Genomic DNA, 27,000 nt, shown 5'->3' on the forward strand with positions numbered 1-27,000 from the left:
TTAATATCTACGCGTGTGGAATAATATAATACGCCCGAATGCATCTTTTATCACATGAGTGCTTTATGGCACTAATGTGTCGCCATAAACGTAGCCAGGGCCGTCGGACTGCGGAGACAAAGGGGACAGTTGTGGGGGGGCCCAAGGCAGAGGGGGGGCCCATGACGGCCAGTCCTCCCCCCCCGTCAACAATCGTCCCCGTCCCCCGTCCCCTCGTCGTTCCCCCCCCCCCCCCCGTCAACAACCTAGCGCAGGGGGGGCCCATCAATACCTATAGTATAGGGGCCCAGGATTTGGTGCTACGGCCCTGAACGTAGCTATAGTACATTGATGTGAGACGGGTTGGTGGATTGAATGTGTTGTAGTAGCAGAGAATGGCCTGCGGGGCAGTATGTACATTGTTAAATACATGAATAGGCTTGAATTTAGTAGTAATATGGAGGTTTCATATTTTTACAAAATGGATTATGTGAACATTGCTGAATAACAATCATGTATATTAAATGTATTGCAGGAGTTTAGCTTGACATTAACCAAGAAAAAGGACAATTAAATGAACCGCACCAAACATGTAGAAGTCAATGTGGGATTTTAATATCTAAACAAAAACAATTGACAGAAGTTAAATACAATTTTGTAAAGGAAAGCAGAGGAAAACATTTTCCCAAATGAATCTTTTCAAAATTCCACCACCATTCCGAAAGCAAATGAAGAGGTTTGTGTAAAAGCAGTCCTCCCTGACCAGCTCTGTCCCTGACTCTAAACCCTGACTCTCAACCCTAACGCTAAACCCTCTGAGGGCAGGAAGACGCGCCTTCAGTGTAAAGGTTTGAACCACAGAGAAGGAAGAAAAGAGGAAGCAGTGGAGAGTAGTGAAGTAGTGAGGTTAGTGACAGACGTGAGGGAAAGGCGTGTGGAAGCACACGGTTACAGGTGGGGTCAAGAAGATCACTCCCACTGGAGGTCAATGATCCATCAGCCTCAGACTGCTGAGCTCAGCAGGTCTTCTGGAGGACGAGGCTCAGATGAACTGAGGAGACGGGACCAGCAGGATGTCAGGATCAGGGCGGGTTTAGCTCAGGTGTGTCTACCCCCAACCAAACAGGATCAGGTGAGGTTCGGCTCAGGTGTGTCTGCCCGGACCAAACAAGGACATTGATTAGGTTCAATATTCAAAAGATGCAACATTATCTGAACCAAAGATAAGTCATTAAGGAGCAGGCAGGCTTTAGGGCGCCTTGCTCAAGGACGCATCACTGTATTCTGAGGACTTGAACCCGGCACCATTGGTTTGAGAGTTGAACCCCCAACCCCCTACCTAGTCCAATATGTCCAGATAATAGATAACATATGAGGAATCCTTGATGGTAGAGTCCTGGTGGTCCTCAGGATTTGCCTTTCAGATGTACGGCTTCTCCATCAGTCCTCCAGATTCCTGGTCGGGTTACAAACGTAATTTGTCTCTAATGTAATGTAACAAACACAGTAGTAGTTTGTCTGTAATATCAGGTAACAAACACAGTAGTAGTTGGGCTCTAATGTAAGGTAACAAACACAGTAGTAGTTTGTCTCTAATCTAAGGTAACAAACACAGGAGTAGTTGGGGTCTAATGCCAGGTAACAAACACAGGAGTAGTTTGTCTCTAATATCAGGTAACAAACACAGTAGTAGTTTGGCTCTAGTAAGGTCACAAACACAGGAGTAGTTGGGCTCTAATGGCGCGTAACAAAGTAGCAGCTGTAGTTTGTCTGGTAACCAACCATAGTAGTATGCCGTAACTTGTACTGGACAAACTAATCCTGCGTTACAACAAGTCCACTCTGTTTATTTTAGGCAAACTTACGAGGATCCTGGTTGGTGGAGTGATGTCGTAGACCAGAGTTTTGGCTCCTCCATCAGCTCTCCTCAGCCAGAGTCCTGGTCTGGAACAAACAGCGCGAGTCTGGCCCTAAAGTCTGGTAACAAACATGTAGTTTGTCTTATTTTTAAGCCCTTTATTTCCAGTTTGTTTGGTTAATACAAACTTACAATCCTTGTTGGTAGAGTGATGGTCATCCTCCAGATTCACAGCTCCCCTACCAGCTCGCCTCCGCTCCAGAAACACGTTCTAGTAAGAAAACACAGCGGTAGTTGGTTAACGCATGTCAAAGTAACAGCTGTATTTTGCCCTTTAAGTCAACCACGTAAGTAAATACAAACTTACAAGGAATCCTTGTTGGTCGATTCCTAGTCGTCCTCCAGGGTCTCAGCTCCTCCAGCAGCTCTCCTCAGACAGAGTCCTGGTCTGGAACAAACAGCAGAAGTCTTGCTTCAATGTGGTAAAACAGATGTAGTCGTCTGGTATATATGGTACAAACGCCGGTAGTTTGTGGTAGCAGTATTCTAGTGGCAGTGAGTGTGATGATCACTACAGAGTCAAGCTCCATCTACCCCACGACAGACGTCCTTCACCAGGCAGGGCCTCCACCAGCTCCTCCACCAGGCAGGGCCTTCAGCACGACTCCTCCATCAGCTCCTCCAGCACGGCTCCTCCATCAGCAGGGCTCCTCCATCAGCTACTTCAGCAGGGCTCCTCCATCAGCTCCTTCAGCACGGCATCTCCATCAGCTCCTTCAGCACGGCATCTCCATCAGCTCCTTCAGCACGGCTCCTCCAGACATGGATTCCTGGTCTGGTTACAAACCCAGTTGGTCTCAGCGGTAAATCACCTGGGGACGCAACACACCACACCTCGTGCATCTGAGGTTCACTTGTAAAATGGAAGACAAATTTAAACACTTAAAATAGACAACGTCTGCAGATTGTCGCTTTCAGCAATTCATCCACTACAGTCGTAGCAGCACTAGTAACATTAATGGCTCATATGACTCTTGCATAACCCCCGTATGAATTAACTCAAATCACAGCTTGGCGTAGAATTGAAGTCATCAAAACCAGACCTAAACTACCGTGGATTTTAGTGTTTCAGATGAGCTTGGTGATGGTTACCCTCTGGTCCGGTGCTGCAGGCCCCTGGTCTCCAGCCTCAGTCTCCGGTCCACCCTGGCCAATGAAGACAGAGCAGTCCACAAGTTTAAAGAAAGTGGTTCAGGCCATGCATTGAAACTGACCTGAGAAGACTCTACTCACACAGAGCACTGACCTGTTCTGGAGGACTTCTGACAGGAGGTGGAGGTCTGGCTCTGGGGGAGGAGGTGGAGGTCTTGCTCTGGGTGAGGAGGTAGACACCTTGGGACAAACTACATGTTACCTTTTTAACCTTGTACAGTTCTAGAGTATCTTCTACTGTAACATGTGGGAATGACGGCCATTATTTTAGCTTTGATATTATCCAGTTGTTAACTCTGCACCAAAGTCGTTGTTTAACGTCATTCCATTGGGTAGGGTTTAACTTCTGTGGCAATTAATGACAGCAGATATTTAGAACGTACAAAAGCTGAAGTAACAAAGAACACTAAGCATTATCGATATTAAATCAAATATACTCAGCCATATTCAGGTGCTGGGTTCCGTTGAAGAAATGTAAAATTATCTTCCACCTTGAAATGATTTTCAGCCCTCGCTGATGTCAAAAATGGGCCCGCAAGTAGAACGCTGTTTTGTACGCAGTGAGAGTCCCGCAACGTCATCGTGGTTAAAAGTACGGCGCAACCATCGGAAATTAACATATTGTACGACGTACATGTCAGTATGTATTTAATATCAAACTTAAGTTGTTTAAGATAGGGGGCAACAATTCCCAATGGAAACCGAATGAAAAATAGTATCCGTTGGCAACGGCTCGAGGTTACGCGAATACAATCCAGAACGTTCCGCCAGATTCCCTCAGGGGACTCCGGTCCAACTAACTGCCAGGTGGTTTCTAATGGTTGTCAAGACTACAACGTTCTATGCTAACCATTGGGACTAAATCAAGTGACCTCACTCAGAACCTTCCACGGCGGGAAGCACAAACCGTCCGACTGGAATCCGAACATTCCGGCCGGAACCAACCAAAGAAAAAACAGAACCAGCGCCTCACCTTGAGCTGAACGGAGGAAGATCCTGAAGTCCAGCGATGGTCTTCATTGAAACACAGCCAACAGACTTACCTTGAGGAGATCTGTTTGTTGCTGTTGGTCATTTCTACTATTCAGTGTACCTTTACATTACTATGCACCCAGTGTGTACAAGTTATATCACTCAAAACCATACGAAGAACCAAACTACCATGTACGTCCCACAACAACTTTAAACCTAAAATCCTGGAATCATTCAATACAAAACCGTGTCTACATTTTACAATTAAGATTATTCAGGGTACAAACCATACAGAGCAAATCTAAACGTTGAGCTCACAGAGAGCCGACCATAGCCCTGCAACGTCACCCTGACCGCCTCATCACCAACAGCAAATCATGCCAGCCAGCCAACACATGTACAGCTCCAGTGAGAAGTGGGCATCTGAGTGAAAGAACTGCCCATAGTAAAAAGAAGCCCAATTCCTGAACTATAGAACCATCTTCATGGTTTAAAGATTTACAGACATGACATTCCATTGTGGTCTAATCACCTTAGTCTGCTCCCTCCCCTTACTTATAAAACTCTACATCTCCATCACTAGAGTGTTGCATCCTACCCATGGGGGTGTGGTCTGAGTGAGCAGAGATGCATGCTGGGATACAGTGCTGTCTGAAGTCTTCAGTTCCATAGACACGCCCCTCAGGAGAAATCAAGTGTTTCAGAATCTGTCGTGACATCAGTTACATGAGCTGGAATATCCTTCAAGATGGTGGCAGGATTCTGAGAGGAGAAGGCCAAGAGGAAGATGTGTCGTTCTTCCTCTCAGCCAGTGGAACACAACAACGGTCTTCATCAGAGTACCATGGAACACTTTGAAACATTCTCCTCTTTACACCTTGAAGCCCCAGTGAAGGTTTCCTTACCTCCTCAGCTGAAGAGCACAACTTCAGCTCGAAGAGCGCACTAGCTCCCGGATTGGTTCTGATTTAAGGGAACCAATCGTTCAGCTAGTCCTGTCCGAAACAAATACAGTTCAGCCTGAGAAGACGTGCAACTGAGAGCAAGACAAGATCCACAGGGCTCTCCATCAATCCAGCCAGGTAGGAAGAGCCGTCTCATTACAGGTCTGAAGGTCATCTTGAATATCCATTTAGGTCCCTTTCCAACGTCGGACTCTCCTTGTTGAATTCCTTATGGTGTCCATCCTCCATTGATCCTGATTGGTGTAGTCCTAGTTGGAAGTCACTGATCTGAACACGTCGCTTGCATCCTTTTACACTTGAGTTCGATACTCTCCTTCCTGCCCAGTGTGTTGGATATCGCTCCGGAGCGTCGCTCAGGGCTCTTCATGTCTACTGGAGGCCCTTAAGTAAACGTGTGGCCGTCCATCAGGTATGATTTAGTTGACCATTCCAATATCCCAAGCCAATCACACAGACCCCCGTATGAACATTATCACTGTCAAAGCAAGCCGGACACACACCAGACCTGCAAACTCCACAGAGGAAAAAAGGTGACGGTGTCACGGGGCAATCTTTTTGTTTTGTCTCTTATTATTGGAGACAAAAAATAATTATTATTCTGTGAAGTTGATGAATTGTCACTTTTAGGTTTTCTACCCAGTTACCAAAAAAAGAAACATTAGGAATAGTATGCGCTGTGGCAAGCACATGGTTTGCATGTGTTACTTCGAAGGCAAAAAATATCTAAAATACAAGAAAACACAAAAACCTACATTCAACCAGTGGGGTATGGCCCCTGACTCTGAGGAGGTAGGTACCTCCAGGTACCCCCTCCATGCCAGGGCGCCCTGAATTTATGTTTATTAACAGCTCCTCCACCGGGGTCAAGACAATTTGAGGGCCAGATCCAGTCTGCCGACTGTCGGCCTTTTCACGATTGGCTTAAAAAAATGGCTTATTTAAATTTATACCAATACGATGGTGGGAAAAGCTTACCAGTTTGTATGTTTTTTTATACTTCATTTTTATACTTGTTCCACTGACCGCTTGGAAGCCATCGGAGTACATATTTCTTTAAAGGAAAGGGGTTATGTGGTAGGATCTTTAAGAATGCTTAACTGGGATATTTATATTCATGGCTCAAATATTAAGGATCATGCTTTTGACTTGTAACTAACGCATTTACACGGTCAGCGATCCGCTGCCAGGCTTTGGTTCTCCGGGTTGCAGAGGTTTTAGCGTTCCCTTTTCTTGTGATAATGTCCTTCTCCTCGTCATAGCTCTCCAGGAGAACCTGAAGTTCCATTTCATTGAAATAAGCGGCCCGTTTCGCTATTTCGATCAGGGTTTCCATGATCCATACATCACGTCTTTTTAGGTTTGGCGTGGACGCGCACAACCCCGTGTTAACCAACCCCGAGTTGATTGAACTAATGCATAACCGCTGCTGTGGAACCGAAAACTCTCGGTTGGTCGGCACAGGGTAAATCAACCTAGAGTTCAGCGTTAACTCAGTGTTTGTTAAACCTCCGTTCGTGGAACACCCCTCTGGACGAGTGTTTCGCAAGCTCTCTTGTGTTGTTTGGCCTCATACATGCGGATGCGGATGCGCATGCGCGGTAGCCAGGCGACCGTCTCATCCAATGGCGAGCTCAGTTGGCGCTGTGTGCTTCAAGATTCCGATTGGCCCAGAGAAATGTCAATTATAAGAAAGATTCTGAAGCAAGTGCTGAGATTCCGATTGGCCCAGAGAAATGTCAATTCTAAGAATGATCCAATAATTTTTCGCAAAATTCCATTCCATCATCCCCCCCAGCTCTCCTGCCAGGGCACCCATAACAGAACAACCAATGTCTCCAGAGACGTAAATTATGTACAACATTCTTCAGTGGCGTCCCACATTGGTGATGGATTATGCTTGGCGTCTCCAAAATGTGTCCCAGGTAGATTCAACATCTCTGAAGTCATGTCTTTATAGTCCAGTGGTTTCCTGAATGAGGGGCCTTCACAGATGTAAACGGTGCAGCTTGAGTCAGCCTGAGGACAGGAAGGAGGTCATCTGTTCAGAAGACCACCCAGTGGAGGGGGGTGGCTCTTGAGGAGCAGGATCCATATGGGGATGGCCCCAAATAAGTGAAATGAAACTGTTCCTGAGGAGTCACGATGCCTGGAGGGGACTGTTGAATGTGTTCCATGGTTCTCTATGTCAGACTGAAGTTGTGTTCTAGTCGTTGAGATGAGGAGCCCCCTCATCTCCCCCTGGTGTTTCTCTTTCTGAATCCCTGTCTCCATCTTTAAGAACATTCCAATCCATGTAACTGACGTCACCACAGTTTCTCAAACACTGGGTTTCCCCTGAGGGGGCGTGTCAACAGACCTGTAGACTTCAGACAGCTCTGTATCCCAGTATGCACCTCTGCTCACTCAGACCACACCCTCATCAGTAAAGCAACACTCATGTGATGAAGATGCAGAGCTCAGAGTAGAATGAAAGAAGACTGAAGATATCAGAACCCAACCAATTACTCCAGCTTACAACAATAACTTGGAGCCTGTAACCATTTTAACAAATCATTAATACCAACATAAACCAAACACCTAAGTAACCCATGAACCAATAAAACATCCTTATACTCAGATCAACCTTCAGGTAACAGGTTAACTCACCAGGAAGTCAAAATACATCAATGTGCCCAAGAGTAATGAGAAATTAATGACTTACAGTTTGCAGTTATGCTTCATGGTTAAGTTGGGATACTCACAGAACTGCAGTTAAATATCCATGATAGACCTTTGAAGGAAGGAACAATTTACTCATGGTCCAAATTTCAAACGAGAATTAAACCACCACAATCCCCGATTTCCTTCACACATTATCAGTGATTTATATTCAACATACAAGTCACGTCAGTTGTGCTTTGCCAAGCAATTCTACTCACATCAGGTTCAGATGAGATGCTCCTCTTTACTTCAAAAAGTCTTTAACCTGTGAAACTGGAAGAGATGTTAAATAAGTCACAACAGACCTCAATACAACAAACAAATGTACTGTCCGGTTCCCTTTTAAGTGAAACGCACCAGATGCAACCAATTAACTAATCAAGAAAACCACCTGGCAGGCGAGCTGCGGCAGGTAGGCTAATTAGTAAAACTCAATGCAGGTTCGGCACCCTGTGGTCTTCTTGGTAACAGTGAGAGGCTATTTCAGCACTGTGTTTGATCTTAAATGACCTCCCTCATTTTAATTAAAGGGATGAGTCTGATTTGACTGATTTAGATTCAAACTTCAAAATGAAAAAAGTCTTCATTCAATTCACCTTACTTTGTGCGCGAGTGAGTGTGCGTGCGTGTGAGAGAGTGAGAAGGAAGCTTTCATCAAAGAGACCAGAGAAACTCATTCACTGGTTAAACTGGAGTCATTGCCTACCACCACACACATTAACACACACACACACACACACACACACACACACACAATACAGACAAACACCATACAGACACACACAATACACCATATAGATTCACACCATATGCATGCACACACCAGATACACACATATTGATACACGCAACATATAGATACAAACCATATATATATACACGCACACACCATAGGTATTCACCATATAGATACGCACAAACCATAGTTACACACCATATAGATACACACCATAAAGATAAACACACCAAATAGACACACACCAAAGATTAACAGTGCACTCACACTAGGCCATCTGGCAGTGGCCGTGGCCGTTTTCACACCTAACCGTGCTCAAATCTGCCAGTGTGAGTGTGGCCAGTCTGGCCAGGCCAGGCCAATTTGCCCACTTGGGAGAGGTGTGCTGCTACGGTACGGGCCGCTACGGTACAGATGCTAATGAGCCGACACGCGCACACACACACGGCTAGGCAACCTGAGCTGGATGACGTATAGTCCATGCGACGACCACGGACATAATAGAGTGGCGAAGTCACGCCCCTTCCGGTAGGGCTCATGGGACCTATGAGATCGAAAAATATGAATGGGTGTCAATGGAGAGAAAATAATTATTTTCTGGTCCCGGTCTTTATATGCCCTGGATTACACATATGTTGTTTGTGGATTTAAAGGATCATTTTTCATGCAAAGAAAACTAAAAATCTTCGTGAAGAAGTTTGATAATTTTAGGTTTTATGTGAGGCCGCTTTGTGAACTACAGCTCTTCGCTGCTCTAGACGCATATGATATACGTCACCACACCCGCCCTTGGAACTCGGCACAGAGATGGCGATCTCTCTGCCCCACTTCACCGCTTTTTCCAAGGGGAGGATAAAAGCATCGAAAGAGGTGAAAACCATTATAAATCGGGGCACGTGCAGAGTTTCAGTTATGCCGATGGGAAGATTGTCGGTCTTCTCCACGCCAGTCGCAGGGAGCGTGACGTCACATACGAGCCGTGTAGTCTTTCTCGTTGTGTTTTCTCTACAGCCTTTATCTGAACAATTGCACAATAAACGGTCGAACTCTTTGCATGAAAAATTATCCTTTAAATCCACAAACAACATATGTGTAATCCAGGGCATATAAAGACCGGGACCAGAAAATAATTATTTTCTCTCCATTCCTACTGTTATCTTCCGCAGCATGACATAACACATCTCAGGAAGTGGTGGTTGTGGTGATATCTGTAGTTCCACATGTTACCACAAGGTGTCGGTACCGGTTCTACTAATGAGTGATTACTGTTAATACAGAGGGGATTTAGTACTGAGTTCATACAGTGAAGTCGCATGTAAGATGCTCCGTCTTTATAATAAATGACAAGTGCTAAACAAAGATTCTTTATTGAAATGAAGAACAAAACAGTGGTGCTCCACTTTGTTGGAGAATCTCCGTACTGAAGGGTATAGTTCTTCTGAAGCAGATGTGCTGTGAATTCCAATATTAACACAACCGTAACGTTGACCTACAAAAACTATCCGAAATGGAGGAGACATAATATTTGTCTTTTCTTTATTTCTTTATTTTTTATTGGTTTTTTTGAAGAGAGCAGAAAATAAAATTGATAATAATGGATACCAATTCCAAGAAACATATTATTTGAATCGAAATGAAATCATATATTGATGGTTATTAGGCACACAATATACACCGCAAGAAAATAAAAATGCTGACGTTTTTTTTTTTTTGGACGTTAATTTCTGTTCCCTCTTTCTTAATTTCTTCGTCACGTGAAGTCGTTCCCCATTTTGTTATACTTTTCCATCATTGGCAGTACGTTTTTTTTTTATTATATCAATATTAATTTAAACAAAAATGAATAAATATAAAGAGAAAAGTCGACTCTCTCTAGCTTTCAATCCTGTTATTTGTTAGTTATAATCCGACTGTACATTACTTTGAAAGGATGAACCTCAGTTTTGTGATTTAGACCTCACTTGACCTCACTCCCCGAGGTCCACGGTGCAATTTATTTTTCACCACTGGGATGCTGACGGCGTTACCGGCCTACATTTTTTCCTTTGGCGGCCCTCAGTCAAAATTTGGGTTCCTAAATTGGCCCTAAAAAAATAAAAACCAGTCCTCAAAATGATAAAGCCTTTATAACCAACTAGTGGAGACAGGGATGGCTGACTTGTGGATGTTTGACGAGGCCAAAAGAATCCAAAGATTCACGGGAATTGTCTCCTAGCAACCCGTGTTTGTGCTGGGAGCATTGTGTTCGTTTTGAGGCCCAGGTTTTAATGGCGAAAGGATCTCAAAATGAACATTGAACTGCTCTCCGATCGCCTGGCCGCAGCACACCTCGCAACGCACCAGAACCGAGAGCTGCACCGACAAGAGAGGATCTTTAACTCTAAAGTTAGAACTCTTGGGGTAGGCTTCGCACTTTGTATTAGCAATATTTAGCTTTCTCAAGGACAAATTAAACATTGGACATGTAGGTTTCAGGTGTATTACTGACATTACTAATTTTATGTTTGCTTTAACGTTACAGGTTGATCAAATTGGATTTCAGCACCAGGTGAAAGAAAATGAGAAAAAAGGGGAATCTGCAAAAGATTCATCGCACGCTTTTGGTAAAAACATAATCACCCTTATTAAATGGTCACATCAGTTTGTCATCCAAATAAGATCTGCGTTGATTAATTGAACATTAGAGATACTAACTGTGGTAACTAATCATGTAGGCATAGGCGTTTCATCGTTTGCCTTTGGATCTCTCATCCAACTTTTGAGGAGCACGTATGTCGACACGGTTCATTCCTTGATAGAGCGACGTTCAGATCCATCATCGTCCAATATTGATCAATTATTTCGACAGTGTTTTTTAAGGTTGAATAACAGTGAATCACTAGCCTGAGAACCAGAATATTGAGAGCTAATGTTTTATTTGCTCCAATTGCTCCTATGTCTGCCCCTCCACCCCCGTTCGTTCAATTACGAATAATCATACTATGGCAAAGGCATGACCCGCCCTGCTCTCCCTTTAGGTTGGCTTAGACTGACAATGACCCTCAACCTATCCATATAGTTATGTTGTCTAAACATAACACATGTAAATCAATAGTTGTGTTACATAAAACTAACTAAAAGGTTAGGTTGCCTATATCTATCCAAGCCTTATCTTAACGGCACTCATCCAATCAGAGACAGGATTTGTAAAATAATTATTTAATAATTGAGCCTGCCGGTCAATCAGATTTCCAGCAGGCCTATCCCTGGTCAGGCCACCACAACCACTTATCTAATGTGATGAAGGTTAGACACGATGACTGTTCTAATGAGCGCCCTATGGGAGCAACGTTAAGGCATTTTCATAAATAACCAAGATTGCTCCCGCTGATGTGTTCCTGATATGTCAATGTTGCTGATCATTTGCATAAAGTTGTGTGTGTGCGTGTGCATGTGCGTGCGTGCGTGCATGTGTGTGTGCGTGTGCGTGCGTGTGTGTGTGTGTGCACATGCGGCAATCACAGCTGCAGACATGTTGCAAAACGATAAAGCCGCCTGCATCCTGGAAGGCCGTCAGCGGAAGGAGGAGAGGCTTCTGGAGCAGGCCCTGGACGACTACCGACGCTGCTACCAGCAGCCCCAGCACCGCCGGGAGCAGGACCTGGGCCACCCTGAGCCCATGGCGGCGCCGGGCCCCGCGGGGCTTCAGAAGACGCTCCCGGGTCTGTTGGGAGAGGACCCGGGGAGCGGGGAGCGGCTGCAGAGGCAGAAGGAGCAGCTCAGAGGCTGGTCTCAGCAGCAGCAGCAGGAGCGAGAAGCAGCCAGACACCAGCAGAAGCGAGCAGGTGTGCACTGCTGAAAGAACAGTCAGTCATTCTGCCCTCTCTTGGTCATCAGATAAGGTTTGATTTCTCCTCTTCTTAATTGATGTGCTGCTTGTATGCCTGCATGCCCCCAGATGAGCTTTATAATCAGAGCAGAATAAGCGTGGACAGCAAAGCTCTTCAGCTTCAGGAGGTTGAGCAAGCAACTAGGAAGGCACTAGCTCATGCTGATAAAGACTTCAATCTGGCCAAGGTGAGTCTCACGCAAACACCTGAAGAAGTGTATGACCAAATATCTAGGAGCAAATAATGTTTGGACCATATTTCTCATTATTCTATTCTGAGTCTTTGTATAGGTTGAGACATCCTGGATGTTAACGTACCTGGATGTTAACGACGGGTGTTGTGACGTTCCCAGGCAGCAGAGAACAGAGAGACGCATCGCCGGGCCAGGGAGAAGACTGAGGAAGACAAACACCAAGCCGACGTCCTGATGCTCCTCCAGGCTGACCGGGAGATGGAGGCCTCTCAGGACACAGCTCTGCAGGCCTTCAGGCAGAGGATCCACTTCAACCTGCACCAAGTGGAGGAGAAGACGGTCTGTCTGCAAGTCATGTGCACCTAGCACCTTTTATGAGAGGAACAACAATACTTGGTTTCAACACTCAGAGTGAACACTCACAAAGAGTGTTGAAACAAGTCCTTAGACACACACACACACACACACACACACACACACACACACACACACACACGTCCAGGAAACACAATTTAAAGGGATTACAATATATAACCTTGTATTACAGTGCAATGCAGGCTTTAATTATCCAAACAGACGTTGTTTTCTTTTTTGTTATATTCCTTTAATACAATCACATGATTCAAAGTTTGATAGGTGCAAAATTGGAATAATGCTGCGTTCAAGACGAGAACGGTTCTTACTCAGAATTACAGGTCGAAAATGTGGCTAATATTTCAGAGCTCCGACTTGTCAACAGTAACAACATCCAACATGATGGCCTTCATCGTTAATAAAAATTAAGTTATGCTACGTTGACGTTCAGCACAATTTTATGTATAAAGATGCAATATGTGTGTGTATAGTTGAATTCCCTGATTATTGCAATAGATGGATTACCAGCTATTTGACGGATAGAATAAGATAGCCACTGTTTGTCTCCACTCTTCTTCGTGTGTTTACAAAATAAGCATAAATTGCTACTGCAATGGAAGTTGGCAATTTGAGTTGTTTTGAACAAAAGGTCCTCTAAAAAATAGTAAGCATATATCTTGAATGAATCCTAAAGGCAATGGCAAATGTATCATGGACATGGTGGAAGTTAATATTTTGTTGTACAACATGTGTGTTTGTGTGTGTCTGACTGACTGTGTTTTTGCAGAGGACTCGATGGGAGAAGCAGCAGAAGGAGCAGCGGGAGGAGCAGCTTCGTGTGGACTTGGCGCGCTCGGCTGTGCTGCTGGAGAGACAGCAGAGCCGGACTCACAGGATGCAGAGACAAGAGCTGGACCAGACCAACCATCAGCTGGCCCACGCGCAGAGGCAGCAGTCAGTGGCTCACTATCCCACTCGTTTACAATGAACCACCTAGTCCCTAGATCAATCAAATCCCCTTCTGAAAGCTTTATCCACTAGCACAAATTAGATGTCTTCTGTAGAATAGCTGGAAACTATCAGTCAACTGTCATTCATGCAAACAAGGTGATAAATAAATGATCTCTCCCATCTTCATTCCCTTTCCATCATCAGGAAAAAAGCCCTGGAGAAGGAATGCTTTGGCGACTTTGATGACAGCTACTTCTCCAAGTTCAATACCAGCAGCCGATAGGATGACATCTGCAATGATCCGGTCCATTCAGCGATTGTGTTGAAATAACCATGCTTCAAAATACCTGCAATTGCTGTTTTAACCTGGTCGTATTAGGTTAAATGTGTTAATCTGCAATGTGTGCATTCAGTCGTTTATTTTGGAAATGTTTACTTCATGGCCTATATTTTCCAAGAAATGTACATTTAAGAAAAATCTAAAATCTTTATTCAACATCTCAAAAGTACAATTTCATTCAATTTCACATGTTAAAAAATGTGCAGTGTAGAACAAATCACAGCAGTTGCAAATCCTCTGGCAAATTAGGGCAAGTGTAAAGATATTTCAATTACTGCATTATTAAAAACCTCCAACATGTCTTCAACGAAGCAGAGGTAGGCATCATTACAGCTAAAGTTGCACAGTTGTCACAGTAAACCCTGAGTATGACACTCAGGGCTCTGACACTCAGGGCTCTGACACTCAGGGCTCTGACACTCAGGGCTCTGACACTCAGGACTTGGGTAAATGTCATCGTCAATGACACTAACCCATGTAAATGTCAATGGGGCGTCTATGTACTTCTGTATTTTAAACCAGTTTATTTGACAGTCTACCTAAAGGTTTCTGGCTGAGCAGGTGTTACGTGCGGACATGTCAGAGCTCTGCCTCCACTGTTGGGTTCATTCTGTGTGCCCTGGTTACCCAATGCACCTGAGGGGCACAGCCTCACCCAGATACTGTATTGTCATGTTTGCCCTGTGCAGCCTCCTCCAGATACCGTTTTATTCTGTTTACTGTTCATCCCTGAAGATAAACAAAAATTGTATCAGACAAGTTTACAATTGCGCTTGTCATTATTCCCTTTTCCATGACGGCAGTAAACAAGGCATCACGTGATTCAATGGATAAAAAAAAAGATAGATTATAGATTTTCAGTCACAAATTTGTTCCATTTTCTTTGCCACAAGGCCATGGCTTTTTCTTGCAGATTTGGTGGCAAGGAGCTGTACCTGCAAAATGTAGGGAATATTAGTAAAAAATATTGTGGACATTTAGAAACATATGCAACACACTTACATCTATCAAATCATTACTTTGGTTAAACCTGTCTATTTAAAATGAGTGTCTAAAGCGCGACACCAGAACCCAGGTTTTTCTTTATAAATCAATTGTATCTGTTAAGAAAAGTTGACTTGTGAACATGGGCCATTCTTAAGGAGAACCAAATCCAACATCACCTGCAGGTTGGTTTGCAGTAGATGGCTCCCTCTCTAGGAAAATACATGCTGTTGCATGCATAATCTTAGATTGGCTGAGATGGCTGAGAACACAACTGTCCTCCGCTAATTTCAACTGAATTCATAATTTTCACAGAGGCACCGTCGTTTGACATACAAGGGGGTCGCTTATTTCTCTTGATACTTTAATGTTCATGCAAAGGGTAGTTGACAAAACCCATGGATATATATAAATAGATACTGCAGTGACCAGTCAGGGGGTTTGAATGTCAATGAACCTTGAAACAAACACCTACCTAATGGAGTTCATGGCAAGCTCTTTTAAAGTGCCCAAATGGTTGCTCAGTCCTCCAAATCCCACAAACGCCTCATAGAAATCATCAGAGAGACCGCTGGCACCAAACATGGAGGGGTCATCAGAGCTGATCACCAGCGGGTGCCCCTCTGACATCAGTGCCGCAGCTGGGTGGTTACGCAGATCTTTGACCAGCTTCAAGACCTGCAGCAGAGACACACGGTCTGTATACCATTATACTGGTTGTCATTCACAACGAGCTATGCCTGCCCCGGTCACTTTATTCCCATGCAAGTCCCTACTCTTAAAATTATATTACATGTAATATAGTATGTATATGAATTTTAGAATTAGATGAACGCAGGTCTTTTTTTTTTTTTTTATCATTTTTGGAGCCAGGTGAGCCATTTCGTAATTTGAACACTGTACCCAAGCAAGTGACTAGTACGTCAGCAGCTGCACAAACGTTGTTCTGGTGACAACAAGTGCCCTTTTCCATGACTCCATACCTGGTTTGAGATGGGGCAAACCTCCAGAGGCACCGCATTCATCTTGGATAGCATCTTGGCCACCGGGTGGCGCAAAAGAGCAAAGCCGTGGCCGATGCGGGAGGTGTTGAAGAGCAAAGCATCCAACATGTTCTGGTCCGACTTTGTGCCTTGCAGATCTGCATGAGACAGAAGACGTAACTCTGATTGTTCACTTCATATAGGAAGGGTTTTAAAGCCGAATGCGCTGATGCAAAAATTGAATTGGAACTACACTGACTCAGCTCAGTTATCTGCCATTGTGTGGTTCTTTCTTTCTTTAGTTCCTTCCTTCCTCCCCTAACCTCAGTCAGTAAAATCTCAGTCCAACATTGATTAGGTCCTAAGCCACAACTTCCAACAGGACAGGGACATGTTTATTGTTGCAGATGGTGGACACTTGTTTAAATTAACACTGACAGATCCTCACACAATGGATGTGTTGCTTATTTTTTCTTGACTACTGCATCGACAGTGAACAAATTTGGTGCAAAATGCTTAATGGCGACCTTAGCAGAGGGGAGAAAATTATAAATCACAACCTGCAAGTTTATCCAAACACGTCTGTGGTCTTAAGACTCCCATAAACGGGGCCTTGGCAGTCTTGACTTTAGATTAGGGATTGGCTGAGCTCACCAGTCTCTCCGGCATGGAAGAAATAAGAGAGATTGGAGCCTTGAGCAGCTGGTAGAGAGAGGGCCTCTTTGTATTCCCAGAGTGGCCGGCCAGTGTCCTCCTGACCCACCTAAATAAACAAACAAACAAGCAAACAGTCTTAACACTACTCTTTTGTTATTCTGTCATAACCACTAAAACACACAAAACCGAAAATTCAATAGCATTACATTTTAAATGACAGCCATAGGATAAATTACGGTTGATACAACATCCCACTGCTTCCCACCCCTGCTGAGGCATGTTTGAAGCCAACCCTGTGCTAGCATTGAATGAGGAGCAAATCCCTCACAAGATCAAATCCAGCCATCGTCTCAGGAAAGTCCACTTGTAACTTCATGGCCTTCTGTACCTCCTTGGTGAGCAGTGCTGGATATATCTCCCTGAAGAACACACAATCATCAGAAAGTTCTGCATAAAATCACGAGATAATCAGAATAAGAAGGTGATCCTACAATTGTATGATAGTGTGGGACACGAGTATTTATTCAACCTGTTTACAGTGAAGATGACTCTGGCTCCGAAGAAGTCTGGGTTCTCTTCCACGAACTGCCGCGCGGTATCTTGGTAGGTCTTCATAGTCCACTCTGTGTCGTGGGTACTTCCGTCCAGCTCGTACGTCTGGTTGCAACAGAAAAAAGCCCTGAGGAGTCTCACCCAAAAAGATAATTGGAGAAGATGGATTGATTTGAGGGCAAATGGCAAACGTTTACCTCAGGAAGTAAAGCACGCACTTCCACATACAGAATGTTGTCTCTGTAGAACTGCAAAAGGCCTTCATGGAAGTAGTCTTTAAAGACAGGCGCGTAGGTCACCAGGCCCCAGGTGGCCTTAAAGGCCTGTTCGAACCTCTTCCAGACCACGGTCAGGCTAGGATAGGCCAACTCCGGGTCTTCCAGGGTCCAGAGGGTCATGTAGGACATGAGGCTGGGCACGCAAAGAAGAAGAACCAATTAGCTAGACGATCTACGTTTAACATGTCAGCGCCTCACACAGACGATGACATGGAGGTGATCAGACCGACAGGGGGAGCCTACCTGTCATCCAGGTCCGTAACGTTGACCGTCTTGGCCCTCAGCTGCTCCAGCAGGGTCCAGGTAGAGCAGTTTGACAACGGTTCGGGCAGCCCAGAGGAGAAGTAGAAACGGACCGACCGGTCGTCAGTGTAGCAGATGTAGCAGTGGGGTCGATACGTCACGTTCCTCACCAGCCACGCCACATCAACCATTGCAAAGTCATGGACATGGAGCGCAGCCCCTGGGGCCACATGGAGAGGCGATGGCTGGATTATTTGGCAGTTTACAGTGACATTTTATGCTTTTCACCAGTTTTTGGCTACATTAGCAAAGTGCCATCGCTCCAAGAATTGCAGCATTGCCATGATATGACCAGTGAGAATTTGCTTGGTCATTCATTAAGTTGTTTTGCACATTTGTACAATGATAACCAATCACTCGTCAACGTAGACAGTGATGTGAGGCCCGCCTAAAAGATACAATTTATTTAGTGGCTTAATTTTCCCGTGGAAAAATAACACCTACATCTACAGGACTTGTGGAGAAAATAGACTAGGAGCTACAATACCAAACTAGAAAAGGCAGTGGGTGCTGTAGATTAAATAACAGCCTAGCAGCACTCACCAACACGCAGCATTACTAAACAAACATTCTGTGTTGGTTATCAAAGGCCTACACGAAACAACTGTTCAACTGATACCTTTGGGCATCTTCTGCAGCAGGCCGTAGATGGGGCTGCTCCTGATCAGAGGCCTGGCCTTGAAGAAATGTAAGGCAGGAAGGAAATCTTCTCTTGCCATCTCCTCGAGCATCAGTTTGCTTAGATGAGCATCCAGCTGCTGCTCCTCCAGCGAAAGGCTAACATTTCCCCCTAAGCGCATGGAGGCTTCCATCTTTATGAACTCTTCCCTCTGCCTGGGGTCTGGGTAGCTCATACCCAGGGTCAGGAAGCAGGACAGTACGCACAAAATGGCCACAGAGTGGCGCTGGAGCTCCATCTCTCGGAAGAGACACAGTGGCGAAAGAACTAAAGACAAGAAAGTGATATAAAGCCGACTAAAGTACAAATCATTTTTCGTGGCAATGCAAAGTGGAAACACCCTCTATCATATACGATTTTATTGGCATGAGCTAGTGACCTTCACATGCGAAGATAACAGCACTTTTATATCCATTAAAGCATGATTCACATTGTTCCGGATAGCTCTACCTCTGGGTTTCTACCGAGGTTTCAATTCAATATCGGCCTACTTAAAAGAGATAATGTAGATGCATTTTTGTCATTTAATGGCATCTTGTAAATTAGAAACTATTTGTGTGTAAGGGTGTTGTGATACGTGGACTTGGGCGCCCCTTGTTTGCACATGGTGAACAGCAACGCTTTTGCGTTGGAGGTATTATTTACACAAGCAATGTAAACGGTTAACAGTGGCGTCCACGACAAATAACACTAAACGTCGCTTGACGCATTGGTGATTGGTTTTAGACGTGGCTATGATAAACCACCCGTCTATTTAAATGCTAAAGTTATGAAATATAACCATTGTTATGTTACGCGCATTGTCAATAACCTCGAGCCATATCAAACCGGATTTCGATGTTAAATGTTGTGTTCAGCGAGCTTCATCGCTCTCTGTCGCAATGGAAGATTTACCGTACCTCTCCGCCGATTCTTTGAGATCCAAAAGCCTAGCTTGCAGAAATATTTAAATACACACCAACTTATCCAAACACTTCTGCTTCAGATTTCTTCCCAGCCAGTGATGACCCCCTCGGGCGCCGAAAGCAACCAACCAACTGTGAGTCACTGAGGGGGTTGTACATTGGGGTCATTAATGACGTATGCGTTGTGGTTGTGGCCCATCGCACCTGCATTTGCATCTTTTAATCCTTGTTTAAATTTCCCTATTCGTCTTTCACTTCTCACTCAATAGTTCCTCTGTGTCATGCATTTGTTCTTTGGATTATATGAACTTCTTAGATCCATACATTCTTATTCAGAAAAAGTATTTTATTTCTAAGAATTGTACAGTATAGAAAACACTTCGGTCCATTTCCAAAATAATCTATGTCAGTCAGATAAGAACTTGTAAACGTCACATAAGAAATAAACATACAGGGCCTCTTCCAATGCTGCCATGCTACTGAGGTAAAAGTAAACTTCTCCAAAGAAAACAAACCCCAAACAGACATCACTTATATTAAAAACGAGTTCATAAATGTACAAAAATTCATAAAAAAAAAATGAACAAATAAATAGGATTCACATTTAAACATGCTTTTCACTAGTGCTGAGACAGCAGAGTAAAGGTGAGAGGTGGGGATTGTATGCAGACTACCAGTCTTCATTTGCAAAGTCTACACACCAACATTACAAACAGTCTGTAAAGTTCACAACTATCACAATCTGAAAGATTCCCCAAAAACAAAGAACACCCCAGCATCCCTAATACACTAGACAGCCCAAGTGAAGACATTGCCTTGAATAAGGCCAACTCTATTATGCCCACAATGCAACGCTTTCCTATTCAGGCAAGAAAGTCAAGACTTTGCAGCACTAGTATAGTACGGCAATACAACTATTAAATGGTCCACCGATTTCCACCATATCTCGTGTGTCTTTAGGTTCTAGAAGTCGGTCTTGGAGATCAATAGATCGCCAGCTGTACAGCAAAATATATATATATATTCACCACCTCGCCACCTGATGGTCCCCTTGTAGGCATGCACACACATCATCCCCATCTTGTATGTTACAATAGGGAGTGCTGAAGATAGCATTGCTCCTGACATAGTGTCACATCATTTACAATTCCCACATTGCTTTGTTGAAGGACAGCAGTGCAGCTATTTGCAACAGACAGTTGACTGGAAGAGACTGTACTGTTTTTTTTTTTTTTAAGCTATAGTGTATATAAATGACAGGCCAATGCAGAAGTGTTGACTTGCGCAACTGTGTTATAACAAACAAGGAAGTGGATGGTTTCGGTGGGGGCCAGGAACTGCCAAGCGGCGTTATGAGGTAGATTCTTCACTGCACCTCTGGGACAAGGTGCATGGACGACTGTTTCCCAAGAAAGCACATCAGGTGCTTCTTGCATTCCAACTTAAAAGGAAAAGTGTGACAACATAAGGCTACCATTGTGTGTAATAGAGTAAAGTGGATTTCCTTACATTTTAATCACCTCGCATCAAAAACGGATGCAGGTGAAGTGTTCAAATCAAACTCGAGCCAACGACATAGAGAACACACACACACACACACACACACAAATCCATTGACAGCGAGTGGAGCCCGGTGGAACACATGAACACAACCCTACATATGTAATCACTGGGTTCCACACTTCAATCAAGTCCGAGTTCCATCGTATTGTTGCTCCGACCAATTCAATAAAAATACCCGTATAGATAAACTGTACGCCCTGAGGATTTATTATTGATCTACTTAAGCTATAAAAAGGGGAGAGCGGAACAGAAGCAGTTGGCTGAACAACCCTGCAGGGCGGTGTATGAAACACCCAAAATAATGTCCTTTATTACATCAGGCTGGGCCCAGCAGGTTCAGGGGGGAACTCAAAGCAGAGGGCGCATCGGAAGGATCCTTTTTTATTTTATTTACGACGAGAACATGGCACCACAGGGGTAGGGCAGGGGCGCGCACACACACACACACACACACACACACACACACACACACACACACACACACACACACACACACACACACACACACACACACACACACACACACACACACACACACACACACACACACACGAGGATGTGTTTAACTCTGGTGAAACTGGACCAGGTGAAAATGACCCTTCAGCTTGGGACAGTTTTGTTTGCTTAATGCGAGCGATAATCATCTTAACGTCGCATTAAAGGCTGGTGTCATTCACACATACATACATTCAATAACAAAGACCAAGGCTTCCGGCGAGGCCGACGTCTGTGGACGGCAGAGATCGGTTGTTAAGTACCTCCATGTTTTGTTACTTAGACCTGAGTTAAGAAAAATAATAGTTCAACAACAACACGTCCTCTGCTCCAGACCAGCAGCCACACTCTGGAGGACAAACTAACAAACTATCAAAAAAGGCAAGTAAGCCAATTTTAGATCGAGGTGACAAGACAGTCCAGTGAAGAGTAAAGGGCCGTCCAGTGTGACTCTACAACTACTCTATGCTGTCCTGACCGACTGTGATCCAGTAGTTACTGGCAACAGCTCTCTGTCCTGTTGCGAGGCAGAACCTGGGGTTGAAGTCCCACAGGCTGCACAGCCCTGGCCAGCTCCATGGGCAGACCCTAAATATCCATGAGAGGGTCTTTACACTGTCACATTGTACTGGACCAGAGCTGAAAATCCTCTGGCATGGAAGCAATATCCATCCTTTTGCCCCACTGTTATAAATTTAACGAAAAAGGTTCCACACAGGCAGCAGTAAAATCATACATTCTACGGAGTCTCTAGAAAAACAAAAACGAAATCAAAGGGTGTATTGCGTTCCCTTTACTGGACAGTTAGGAGACTTAAGCTGTTTAGTTTCAGATACAGTGATCCATCAGGTGGGAGCGCTCTCCTCTGTTGTTCCACCAGGCCCAATGATGAATTTAAAGACACCCCTGAACAACAGGACTCCATGTTGAACCACTTCTCACTGCAGAGCCGTCCTCAACAGCAGCGTGCAGCACGGCGGACTTCTGTAGGAGTTACAACACATGGTAACATCCGTTTGGCAGTGTGCTGCTCATCCTTGGCCTAGAAGGGGAAACAAAATCAAATCAAGTGGGTGTCACTTCACAACCGGACAATGAAAAGAAAATGTCCTAATATCTGCTACCAAGATTTTGCCCTGAAAGAGTTTACATGGCTATGGGATAAACACAAAGACATGTACCGTCTCCCTTGCAGCGACGGTCCTCATGCCGGGGCTTCTCACACGCCCTGCTTATTGCCCGGGGCACCAGGAGCAGCCATCATCTGCTGCCTGTGACAAAGAGGAACCAGAGTCAGGAGAGCCTTCAATACCATCTCTTTATCGAGAGTCATAGAAACCTGGAATTGTTAGTAATCACCAAGTACTAAACCGAAACTCAGAATGTATCTTTTATGATTTCATAGCGAAGTACAATTGCTATGAATACAGCCATACAGTACAGACGGAAATAAAGGCTTAGGTTTAAAGATGACATATTATGAAACAACAATTTTCCTGGGATTTGGGGTGATGTTTTGGGTCTCTGGTGCTCACACACATACAGACTTTGAAAAAAAGTCTGTACATGATTTTTGAGTGAGATATGCATTTCTGAAAGTACCCCGCCCACAGTTACCAAACGAGCGAGTCAGTTTCGGCACCCCCTCCTACGTAGGAAGGGGGCACAGTTGAATATTACTGCCCTCCAATCAGAGCATAGCTAAGATTTTGTGGACCAGCGGACGAGAAGCTCAGGCAGGGGGATCTCAGCGGCAGCTCAGCTCCGGGAGTACAATCCCTTTCTCTGCCGGACTGCCGCCGAGCTCCCCCCGCCGGAGGAGGAGACATGGAGGAGAAAGGGATTGTACTCCCGGAGCCGAGCTGCCGGACTGCCGCCGAGCTACCCCCGCCAGACTTTTCAGCCCCCGGAGGACACCCGCCGGAGCTGCCGGACTGCAGCCGGAGCTTCGGCGGCAGTCCGGCAGCTCCAGCGCGGGGAGCTCGGTGACAGTCCGATAGCTCTGCTCACAGAGTACAATCCCTTTCTCCTCCATGTCAGGGTCCATGGACTTCAGAGAGTCCAGGCCAAATTTCCTTTCCCCCAATTCTTCTCAACCATGGCCGAGATGTCCCCCACTACGAGTCTTTACTTGTTGTGGAAGCGCCAGAGACGTCAAACGCAGTCGTTATGATTCATAATATCAGTGTTTCCCCTACCATTGTTCAGGCCTGGCGGGCCGCCAGGCCAACGAGCGCCCCCGCCAGGCCAACAACCAACCAAAAAAAAGAAAAAAAAGGAAAAAGAGAAAAAGAAAAAAAAAAAAGATGCAGTGTCGCGCGTGCGCAGATGATGCCCCATCATAACGGACAATCTGACCGCATTAAGTTATATCATCATTAGCATGGCAGAGCCATTCTTCCAAAAGCCTAGAAAGATTAAGTGTAGCAACCAGCCATGCTCACTGTGTTCATAATCAAATAAGTGTATTGTAAATAAAATAAGTGTATTGTAAATAAAATGAGTGTATTGTAAATAAAATGAGTGTATTGTAAATAAAATTAGTGTATTGTAAATAAAATTAGTTTAATGTTAATAACGTGTTTATTGAATCATTATCAACTTGTGATGGCTAAGCAAGTGTTTTATATGGAAATAACCAACAAATACTCTAGCATCCCGTGAAAAATGTATAACAAATCACACTATCATCTCTTACCACCGGGCCTAAAAAAAAATTCTAGGGGAAACACTGATAATATCATCCGAGGCGCACATAGCTTTTGGCCGTCATATTAGATATACTTTTATATAAATACCCATATATAATATTATTATTATTATTATTATTATTATATTATATTCTATAGATATACAGCTAACGGCAACCATCCCTTCTCCTCCATGCTGTGGTTCAGTCTGACAGCTCATTGGTCAATGGGCAGCAGCTCATTTGCATTAAAGCTACAGACACCAGAAACAGTGCATTCTGACGGGACTGAAACAAGAGGGGAATAGCGGGAGCCACGATTTCTTTTCCTAAAAGCTATTTCCAGCAAACAGCTTCAATAACATGTTTTCTGGAACCCAAATAAAATTTTTACTTGTTGGGAAAACACCATAATATGTCTCCTTTAAGAATCAGTTTTTCCTTGTTGTCTCTGTCGGTTTCCAAAGGGCAGTTTGTTCCCACCTCATTCATAATAAATAATAATAAAGTAGAGGAGATTAGTTCAACGTGTTTGACCTCAGATAGACACTGTTGAAGTTTAATTAAGTATTTTCATTCAAACCGGTCTTATAGTTCCCTCTACTGGGGATTGTAACTGCCTTGATGTCATTGTTTGCAATGAGGATATTGAGCATCATTGACTAAACTAACAAGAAAAGTTTAGATGGTTTACAACATACGTGTATGCATTTACATAATAAATGGAAGGCGTTCTACGTACACGCCGTTAAAAATGCACAGCTAATTCGAAACTAGCTCTAATTAAGTGCCTCAAGACTATACTGACTACCTTACCCAGGGTGCAGGAAGTGGTCGGGCGCGAGCCCCCTCTGCTGGAGCATCATGCCCTGGAAGTGCCCCCCGCCCTGGGGGTGTCCGTACACGGCCATGCGCGTCTGCCCTGGGGAGTAGGGCAGCTGCTGGGGCCTCTGCAGGGCCTCCATGAGGTGCGGGTGGGGTCTTTGGGCGGCGTAGGGACTGGGATAAGGCTGACCGGGGTAGGGCGAGCCCCCGCCGGCCCGGGACAGCATGTGGGGTGGGGGCACCCCGCCCTGCTGCATCCCTGGGTGCACGGCGCGGGGGTCGTACATGAAGCCGGCGGCCAGGTGGGCGGCGGCCGCCGTGGGTTGGCGCTGCTGCTGCTGCTGCTGCTGCTGCTGCTGCTGCTGCAGGCTGCGGCGCCGGGCGGCCGCGTTGTGGCTGTCCAGGTCCAGGATCTCCTTGGGGCTCTCGGGCCGCTCCGTGCTCTCCTCCGGCCGGACCTGCCTGGCCGGGCTGCCGGCGCCACACAGCTGCTCTTTACCGTCCCCGGAGTCCCCGCCGCCGGACTGAGGCCTGGGCCCCGCCTCAGACAGGGGCACGGGGGGGGCCTCGGGCCCTCGCGGCGACATGCCCCTCTCCACGGGCCTGGCGGTGGCCCCGGCGGTCGCCATGGGGACGTAGGCGGCGGGGGCCATGGGGTGGCGGGGCTGGTACTGAGCACGCTGCCAGTCCTCGGAGGGGTACCCCCCCCGGCCGCTGGGCTGAGCGTGAGCCAGGGCCTGGGGCTGGCCGTAGTAGGGCTGCTGCTGCTGGTACTGGGGGTACATGTTGGGGTGGGCCTGCGGGTGCTGCTGGCCCGCCATGTGGAAGGGGTACCCGGCGCCTCCCTGCTGGTGGTGGTGGTAGGCCGGGTAGTGGGTTGGGTTCATGGTCTGGTTGGGGTAGGGGTGCTGGGCAGCCGGCGGCATGGGCCTGCCCATGTTCTGATGGCCGTAGTGTGCGTGCGGGGGGCTGGCCAGGCCGTACTGCCCCATAGGTCCGTTCCCCTGGCCCTGGGGGTGCATCGCCGGGTGCTGGCCGGACGGGGCGGGTCGAGGGACGGCCCGCCCCCCGTGGGTGCCGCCTGCCAGGGGCGTCTGGTGGGGCGTGGGGCTGTAGCACTGCTGCTTCAACGCGCCCGCGGCGCGGTCCGCGGGCTGCAGGCTGCGCTGGGGGGAGTCAGGGCCGCCCGGGTCCCCCCGTCGGCCAGAGGGCTCCGAGGGCCTCTGATCCCCGCGGTCGGCAGGGCTCGACTGGGGGGGCAGCTGGGGGATGGGGTGGCTGGGGGGCAGAGAGGTGAGAGGGACGGGCTGGGACGGAGGGTGCCGGGGACCCCCCTGGGGCATCCCGTGCACAGGGCTGGTCTGTTGGGGCGCGTGCTGGGGGGGGTGCTGTGGCGAGGTGAGGTAGTGAGCGCCGTTGTGGGGTGGCTGTTGGAGGGTTTGGGGGCTGTCCTGGTGTCCCCGGCTCTGAGGACGTCCGTTCAGATTGTGTGGCGGGGTCCTCTCTGGTACGGGCGCAGGGGCGTGCTGAGGTGCGTTCGGCCGGTCTGAAGGGCTGCGGTGCTGGGGATGGCTGTGTGGGTGCTCGGGGTCTTTGGCGGTGCTGGGGTGGACGGGGCTGCTGTTGCTGCTGCTGCTGCCGTAGCGGGCCGAGGCGGCGGCTGGGTTGGCGGGCTGGGCGGCCTCGTGGCTGTGGGATTGTCCCCGGTAGTCCGACTCCTGGGCTCGGCCCGCCGCGGGTCCCGGGGCGGTCCGACGCTCCGGGGTTCGGCCCCAGCCGGGCCCTGGAGGGCCGTGCATTCCCCCAGGAGGACCACACTCTGCTGGGCCGAGCGGGGGCCGGCCCTCGTGGTCCGAGGACAGAGAGGTCATTTGTGCTGAGACCTGGGTCGTGGGGTCGTTGCGTTTGGCCGCCATTTGAGATTCAGCTGATCCTCCTGTGAACACAGAAGCATGGAGC

General features: G+C 46.4%; 3 protein-coding genes and 1 long non-coding RNA gene across 10 annotated transcripts in view; 1 reads left to right on the plus strand and 3 right to left on the minus strand.

Annotated features, from left to right (window-relative positions):
• Positions 1 to 574: 574 nt before the first annotated feature.
• LOC132464471 (uncharacterized) lies at positions 575 to 8,448 on the minus strand. 5 transcript variants are annotated; one of them, XR_009527276.1, is made up of 9 exons: positions 7,905 to 8,448; positions 3,144 to 7,756; positions 2,990 to 3,043; positions 2,432 to 2,672; positions 2,205 to 2,285; positions 2,030 to 2,108; positions 1,845 to 1,923; positions 1,319 to 1,435; positions 575 to 1,133 (listed from the first exon to the last, which is right to left on the minus strand). It is a non-coding gene; the product is annotated as an uncharacterized LOC132464471 (long non-coding RNA). The 5 variants fall into 5 exon arrangements; XR_009527275.1 differs by having other exon boundaries at positions 1,845 to 1,956; XR_009527274.1 differs by having other exon boundaries at positions 1,845 to 2,108; positions 2,950 to 3,043.
• Positions 8,449 to 10,556: 2,108 nt separating this feature from the next.
• Positions 10,557 to 14,895, plus strand: ribc2 (RIB43A domain with coiled-coils 2). Its single transcript, XM_060060882.1, has 7 exons — positions 10,557 to 10,821; positions 10,943 to 11,024; positions 11,925 to 12,245; positions 12,359 to 12,477; positions 12,643 to 12,822; positions 13,625 to 13,791; positions 13,993 to 14,895. The coding sequence occupies exons 1-7, from the start codon at positions 10,708 to 10,710 to the stop codon at positions 14,069 to 14,071; spliced, it is 1,062 nt and encodes a 353-aa protein (XP_059916865.1). The 5' UTR covers positions 10,557 to 10,707; the 3' UTR covers positions 14,072 to 14,895.
• Positions 14,262 to 19,656, minus strand: ada2a (adenosine deaminase 2a). 2 transcript variants are annotated; one of them, XM_060060877.1, is made up of 10 exons: positions 19,464 to 19,656; positions 18,505 to 18,831; positions 17,826 to 18,045; positions 17,502 to 17,715; positions 17,282 to 17,409; positions 17,081 to 17,171; positions 16,750 to 16,858; positions 16,096 to 16,253; positions 15,588 to 15,790; positions 14,262 to 15,063 (listed from the first exon to the last, which is right to left on the minus strand). In XM_060060877.1, the coding sequence occupies exons 2-10, from the start codon at positions 18,800 to 18,802 to the stop codon at positions 14,976 to 14,978; spliced, it is 1,509 nt and encodes a 502-aa protein (XP_059916860.1). In that variant the 5' UTR covers positions 18,803 to 18,831; positions 19,464 to 19,656; the 3' UTR covers positions 14,262 to 14,975. The 2 variants fall into 2 exon arrangements, with proteins under 2 accessions (XP_059916860.1, XP_059916861.1); XM_060060878.1 differs by having other exon boundaries at positions 19,523 to 19,648.
• Positions 19,657 to 19,794: 138 nt separating this feature from the next.
• LOC132464474 (chromatin remodeling regulator CECR2) overlaps positions 19,795 to 27,000 on the minus strand; it is a 37,537-nt gene continuing 30,331 nt past the window's right edge. Inside the window, exons 17-19 of one of the 2 annotated variants that reach the window (XM_060060866.1) lie at positions 25,033 to 26,968; positions 22,709 to 22,798; positions 19,795 to 22,569 (exon numbers count right to left, since the gene is read on the minus strand). In XM_060060866.1, coding sequence (XP_059916849.1) covers positions 22,747 to 22,798; positions 25,033 to 26,968 — 1,988 coding nt within the window. In that variant the 3' untranslated portion in view covers positions 19,795 to 22,569; positions 22,709 to 22,746. Of the gene's footprint in view, positions 22,570 to 22,708; positions 22,799 to 25,032; positions 26,978 to 27,000 lie in introns of both variants that reach the window. The other variant, XM_060060865.1, reaches the window with a different exon arrangement.

Source organism: Gadus macrocephalus, chromosome 9 (genome assembly GCF_031168955.1).
Source record: "Gadus macrocephalus chromosome 9, ASM3116895v1".
NCBI lineage: Eukaryota > Metazoa > Chordata > Actinopteri > Gadiformes > Gadidae > Gadus > Gadus macrocephalus.